Raw genomic sequence first — 7043 nt, 5'->3', positions numbered from 1 at the left:
CCGCCGCAACTGGCGGTCCAACTCAGAGGCCCAGGCCCACAGTCATGTAACCGGCGCGCCGGTTACCGTGTGCGAAGAAACCGCACCGCCGCTTGCGCCAATGCCACGTCTTCTTGGGACTGTCACGGGTGTCTGAAAAGGTTAATTTTTCAGAACCAGTGCAGCGACTCGAGGCAACCCCGCGCATGGCCCAACAGTACCATTAAGTACGATGGTCACGGGCCGGTCAGCCGTGGGAATAGGCACGGTAGTTGGCATAGCCATAGGCGGGCCGTCAGTAATTGCAACAACAAGCGCGCGGGAGCAGCGGTCCAACCGCCAATCAGACTCTGGTCCCACCTGCAGGCTCGCATCCTCCCCTGAGGCGGGACCGGGGGCCACTGTCGGCACCCTAAATCAAGGGTACCCTCTCCTACAACATGAAGACACTGCACCCATGCGACGTCTCCTAGCCACGCGGAGGACGGCGCTTGACCCCACCACATGGGCAGGCCAAAGGGCGCCACGTGGCAAGGAAAGACAACACATCCCAGTAAGTCCAGACCCCCAGAAGGACACCAGACCCCTATACATATAAGTCCGGAGCCTCTGGGTAGGTACGAACCCCAGCACGGTCCCGGAACGAGGAGGACCCTGGTATGAGCAGGGGTCCGGTGCTGACACGTGTGCCGGCCTTGCCCTCCACTTCCCGCTCAGGCGGAGACCCGCTGCTTGTGGCCCATGACATAAGCTACTGGGCCGAACCTGACGTGAAGTCGTGCAGCCCCTACATTTATTGAGAAGAAGACGCGCCGCCTGCCACTGTGTTGACGGGCGACGTGCCCTCTCAGCATTTAATGCGTCCCGTTCCATCCGCTGGTAGGCGGTGTCAAGGTCACCCAGCAGGCGGCGCGCATGCTGGGTCTGCTGGCGAACAGTACGACCGTGCCAGGCAGCACACTGTCCTCATCATCCCTTCTGCAAGAAGCTTCCCCTGTACGCCAAGGATACGCAGATCTCGGGCATCAGGGACAAGAAGATTGTCTCGACAACAGACATTAGTGGCTCCAAGTGCTATATTCTTTATGTTCCTGGGCCCACATGTCGGGGCCCAGTGCCTTTGTGCATGCCCCCCTTCAGCTATAAAAGGGGAGGCATGCGACGTTACACACACACGTAATCTTAGGACACACCTTAGACTCGCAAGCTCACAAGCAATACATCTCACAATGGAGTAGGGTATTACGCTCCAGCGGCCCGAACCACTCTAAATCCTTGTGTGTTCTTGAGTTCTTCCCGTTCATTCTAACGATCAAGCAAAACGCCTAAGCCCCTCCTCATCTCAGGATTTAGGGTGGGTGCACTCCGCCACCCGGCCGGAGATTTACTCTCCGACATAGCCTTCACAAAGATTCCCTGAGGCTATAGCCGCCCGTTAGGTTTCCTAAATGTACCGCACTCCTCCCCAAGGGGCAATCCACCCTCGGCAGAGCGAGCCGCATACACCGAGCCCCATTGACGGCACGACGGCGAAGCGAACTACACCTCAGTTCCTCTCATTATTCAGCTAAGGGCGTCCCATTCCACCCTCATGGTTGCACTGTTTTCCCGGGCGGTCATCCAACGAACCAGTCCTTACGGAGAGGCACTTGAGAAACCGCTCGAGTCCCCTTAAGTATCATAGTATCATCATCATAATCAAAAGGTAAAACATCGTATCATAAATAATCTCATCATGTTCATTGATTAGTGTAAAGCGCTAGCATAAACTAAACCAAAATAACCCAACCCAAATAGGTAAACAAGGACAAGATAAACAAAAGCTAGTCAATCCTTAGGTATAAATTGTGTAAATGCGAGGAATGAATTATAAAATTAGTAAGACAGAGATGGGTCAGGGGGCACTTGCCTTCACCAACCAGCTGCTGCTCAGGGTCTTCACCTGCACCTCCTTCGGACTCCGCCAACTGACTGTTATCTATACGAGCTCAAACATACATTCTACAAATTTAATACAAAAAGAACATTACACCATGCAGTAAAATATAATAAATAAGCAGACGCTCGCGCAGGGCTCGCACCTATGACTAAGCGAGAAAGAGAAAGCAATGGTCGAGGCAACGGTCGAAGAGCGATCACGTTAAACAGTTATGGATTAAAGTACTTATCCAAACACAACTATATTAATTTGACAATCACGCTATACATAAACTAATGTTACACTACGCGTTTAATCATTATGAATAGTTCACGATAAATTTAAAAGGATTGTCGTGCGGTGAAACGCACGACGGCACACGCGACTAGACCGAAAATAAAACGAGTCGTCGCGCAGCGAAGTGCGCGACACAACACTTAGACTAAACTTGAAATTGAACGGATCGTCACGTGATAAAGCGTGCAACGAAACACTTGATTTAAATATAAAAGTGACGCAATACGTCGCGCGACGAAGCACACAACCGCATACACCACTCGAACTGAATTTAAAATAAATCGTCGCGCGACGAAGCGCGCGACGCAACCTATTAGATAATATGAAAATAAAATGAATCGCCGCGCGATGAATCGCGCGACGAAGCACCCTAAATAATCTAAAATTAAACCAAATCGTCACGCGACGCAGCACACTAAATTTAGCTAAATTAAAATTAACCAAGCAGAATTTCAAACGTTACGCGTGCGGGAACAGGACCGCGCGGGCGCCAGGGGCGCGCGACCGGGGACGAGCGTGGCAGGGGACGACGCGTGGCCAGGGGCGCGCGGCCAGGGTCACATGGCCAGAGGAGGGCGCGACCGGGGGCCAGCGCAGCCGGGGCCGAGCACGCCGGGGAGGGCGCGGCCGGGGCCGAGCATGCCAGGGAGGGGCGCGACCGGGGGGCGCAAGGAGTCGCGACCGGGAGGGCGCGCGAGGAGGAGAGGAGGAAGAAGAGGAAAGGGGAAGAGAGAGGGAGATGGGGGCTCACCTTGGGGTCCAAAATCCGGCGATAACCGTCACCAGATCACCTAGGGCAAAGAGGTGGAGGAGAGGTGGAAGAGAGGGAGAGGGAGTTGTTGTGCGATAAAACGAAATGAGAGAGAGAGGGGGAGGGGCGCCAGGGTCGCGCGTGGCATGCCGGGCCGGGCCGGGCTGGGTTAGGTCGGGCTGGGTTGGGTCGCGGGCCAGGACGGAAGCCCACAACACACATGACCACTGATCGGAGTCCAATTGCGAATCGAAATCCGAAGCGAGGCGAGACGAACGCGCGATTAAACACAATATCAGACAAAAGAAAGATGCGTCGGCATGATGCAACACTCATGTCAACTTAGATTTTTGTTTACACGCGATACAGACACTGGTCCTTATACTGCTTTGAAAATAGGAGAAGGAGCGAAACGGGAAGAGAAAAGAGAGTAACGCCTGAATTTGGTGAGTATCGAAGAAGAAAAAATTCTACCCCAAATTCAGGGCGTTACACCTTACATGTTATTCATATAGTGTCTCACTGCTATCCTACAACAACCATACCATATTTGCAGGAGCGGGTTGTGGAAGGATCATAACTTTTGGTATAAATTGGCACAATGTTTTTTCAGGCACATAAATAGCAATCTAGTCTTCAGATTGAATGTCGTTAGTTTATGCTTATCATTTCTCTTTTATGGTTTTGACTGTGTGCTTTCTAGCGGAGGCCTTAAGTAGATTAAGACTTTGTATCTTCTTGATATATTGTGCTTAATAATCATTTTGCTTCCTTTGTCCAAAAAATCTACAGGTAGGGCTAGAAATGAGCCCAATCGAGCTCAACTCGGCTCAGTACACCTCGGTGACCTAGCGAATTAAGCTTGGCTCAATCGCATTACGAGCTGAGAGATTAAGCTCACCTCAGGCTCGTCCAAGCTCGCAAACCGCCATACCAAGTCTCATTTAGAGTATAAACTGTATATTTTCATTATATATAAATAAAAAATATGTAAAAAATCCAGCAACATATATTTTGAAGTATATGTAGTATTAGGTCCATAAAAATAAGAAAATAAATCAATAACATACCATGTAATAGTGTAACAACATAGCACCATCTTATAAGGCTCGGCTTGGACTCGTTCGGGCTCACGAGTCTTTTCGAGCCGAGCCGAGTCTTAGCAAGCTCGATCCGGCTCGCGAACCTCGAATTTTTTCCCAGCCCTGACTACATGTACATAAGTCATTTTAGTCTTTTTAAATTTATCTTGAAATCCTTAGAATGCATTGTACTCCCTCTATCTCAATATATAAGGCGTTTGTTATCTCAGTATATAAGGCGTTTGTTCTTACATAAGTACGGATAGAAGGAACGACACTTACGTTTGTTCAGGTGGTAAAGGTCAACAAGAATCATCTTTTGCATGACCGAGAAGAAATAATGGAGACTAAAAATGGATTGAAAAGGCTAAGACCGGCACATGCATGGATAAACGCGACGTCTAATTACAGCAAACACAACTGAAAAAGGCAGAAAACGGACGGAAACGCGCTAATTTTAGCGGTTTACGAGGCAGTCCAAGGAGTGATCAGAAATCGCAGCTGCGTCTCATCCGTTAGTGCCGGCATTGGACGTGGATGGCCGCCCCTGCGTCCGCCTCCTCCATATAAAGAACTCGCCGCGCGTCTCCCCCACCAGGGACCTGCAGGCCACCTCGACCTCCTTCCGTTCCTCGTCGTCTCGTGTTGTTTCTCGCGTTGCCATTGCCCCAGCTGTCCGCCCGCGCCCGCGGCAATGGCAGGCGGCGTGGTGGTGAACGCGGCCGGGGGCAAGACGTACCCCGGCCGCATGACGCCGTTCGTGTTCTTCACCTGCCTGGTGGCGTCATCGGGCGGCCTCATCTTCGGGTACGACATCGGCATCTCCGGCGGTGTCACGTCCATGGCGTCGTTCCTCAAGGAGTTCTTCCCCTCCGTGTACGCCAAGGCGGCGGCGAACAAGGACACGAACCAGTACTGCAAGTTCGACAGCCAGCTGCTGACGCTGTTCACGTCGTCGCTGTACCTGGCGGCGCTGGCGACGTCGTTCGTGGCGGCGTCCGTGACGCGGGTGTTCGGGCGCAAGTGGTCCATGTTCTGCGGCGGGGTGACCTTCCTGGCCGGGTCGGCGCTGAACGGCGCCGCCACCGACGTGATGATGCTCATCATGGGCCGCATCCTGCTGGGCGTGGGCGTCGGCTTCGCCAACCAGTCGGTGCCGCTGTACCTGTCGGAGATGGCGCCGGCGAAGCTGCGCGGCATGCTCAACATCGGGTTCCAGCTGATGACCACCATCGGCATCCTGGCGGCGAACCTGATCAACTTCTGGACGGCGGGCATCGAGGGCGGGTGGGGCTGGCGCATCGGGCTGGGGCTCGCGGGCGTGCCGGCGCTCATCATCACCCTGGGCGCGCTGGTGCTCCCCGACACGCCCAACTCCCTTATCGCCCGCGGGTTCAACGACGACGCCAAGGCGGTGCTGGTGAAGATCCGCGGCACGGACGACGTGCAGGACGAGTACGACGACATGGTGGCGGCGAGCGAGGAGGCGAACGCCATCGAGCACCCGTGGCGCAACATCCTGGAGCGCAGGTACCGGCCGCAGCTGACGGTGGCAGCGCTGATCCCCTTCTTCCAGCAGCTGACGGGCATCAACGTGATCATGTTCTACGCGCCGGTGCTGTTCCTGACCATCGGCTTCGGCGACGACGCGTCGCTGATGGCGGCCGTCATCACGGGGCTGGTCAACATGTTCGCCACCGTGGTGTCCATCGTGTGCGTGGACCGCCTGGGCCGGCGCGCGCTGTTCCTGCAGGGCGGTACGCAGATGTTCGTCTCCCAGATCGTGGTGGGCACGCTGATCGCGCTCCAGTTCGGCACCGCCGGCGTGGGCGAGATGTCCCGCTCCAACGCCTGGCTGCTGGTGCTCTTCATCTGCCTCTACGTCGCCGGGTTCGCCTGGTCGTGGGGGCCGCTGGGCTGGCTCGTCCCCTCGGAGGTGTTCGCGCTGGAGGTCCGGTCGGCGGGGCAGAGCATCGCCGTGTGCGTCAACATGCTGCTCACCTTCATCATCGGCCAGGCCTTCCTCAGCATGCTGTGCTCGCTCAAGTTCGGGCTCTTCTACTTCTTCGCCGGGTGGATGTTCATCATGACCACCTTCATCGCCCTCTTCCTGCCGGAGACCAAGGGGGTGCCCATCGAGGAGATGAACCTCGTCTGGAGCCGCCACTGGTTCTGGGGCAAGTACGTCAACGTCGACACACAACACGGCGGCGCCAGCCCGAGATCCAACGGCGTCTGATCTGAGCAAGCTGCAGCAACACCTCGGCACCTGACCTGGCCATGCATGCACACGTATACTATAATCTAACAACGTAGCTGACCTGGGCAAATTGCCAGCCTGACAGGGCCAGGGTGCTCGAATGTCTCACTCTCACCGCCGACTAACTTTCCATCAAAATTGATTCTTGTTCATACTCCATAGCATGCACAGATTGATTGAACTGCTACTTGAGATTCTTGTCATTGTTATTAGAGAGAGAGACAGAGACAGAACGATTGGCATAGCATGCAGAATTGTTTGGAAGAAGCTAGCAAAGCAGTTCCTTGTTTGTATCCTCTGTACCAGAAGATGAGTTTGATCTAGGATTAATCCCTGCAAGGCAAGGTAAAGTAAATTCATGTTGTACTCAAAACTAACTTCTCCCATATCTGTACGTCGTATAAAACAAATCCCTGCAATGTGCAAAGATTGTCCCGCGTAGTGATTTTTTCGTCTCCAGCAAGATCTCAAACAAGCCCCAAATCTAAGTGTAACATGTTTGCATTTGAATTAAAAAATTGAATCCCTTATTGTGACATGTTTGCATCTGAGTTCGAAAAATCCAGCTGTTTTTGTTATGGTTGAATATATGCTAAAATAGTGCCTTGGTCAAGATTTATTTTTGTCACATATATAGAACACAACCATGCAAAACTACAAGTTGCTGGAGTGTAGTGCTCTCGTGTGGTGCGAACTAGCTCACGTTTTGGAGAATGTGAGAGAATGGTCCGCATATGTAGGCCGAGACCTTGGATG

At 53.2% G+C, this 7043-nt stretch overlaps 1 protein-coding gene across 1 annotated transcript; it reads left to right on the top strand.

Annotated features, from left to right (window-relative positions):
* The first annotated feature begins 4704 nt into the window (after positions 1-4704).
* LOC100279457 (monosaccharide transport protein 2) lies at positions 4705-6822 on the top strand. Its single transcript, NM_001152462.1, has one exon. It carries the CDS (start codon positions 4722-4724, stop codon positions 6264-6266), a length of 1545 nt encoding a protein of 514 aa, NP_001145934.1. The 5' UTR covers positions 4705-4721; the 3' UTR covers positions 6267-6822.
* The last annotated feature ends 221 nt before the right edge of the window (positions 6823-7043 follow it).

This window comes from Zea mays, chromosome 4, assembly GCF_902167145.1.
Source record: "Zea mays cultivar B73 chromosome 4, Zm-B73-REFERENCE-NAM-5.0, whole genome shotgun sequence".
NCBI classification, from domain to species: domain Eukaryota; kingdom Viridiplantae; phylum Streptophyta; class Magnoliopsida; order Poales; family Poaceae; genus Zea; species Zea mays.
This window is presented reverse-complemented; position numbering and strand designations above follow the sequence as displayed.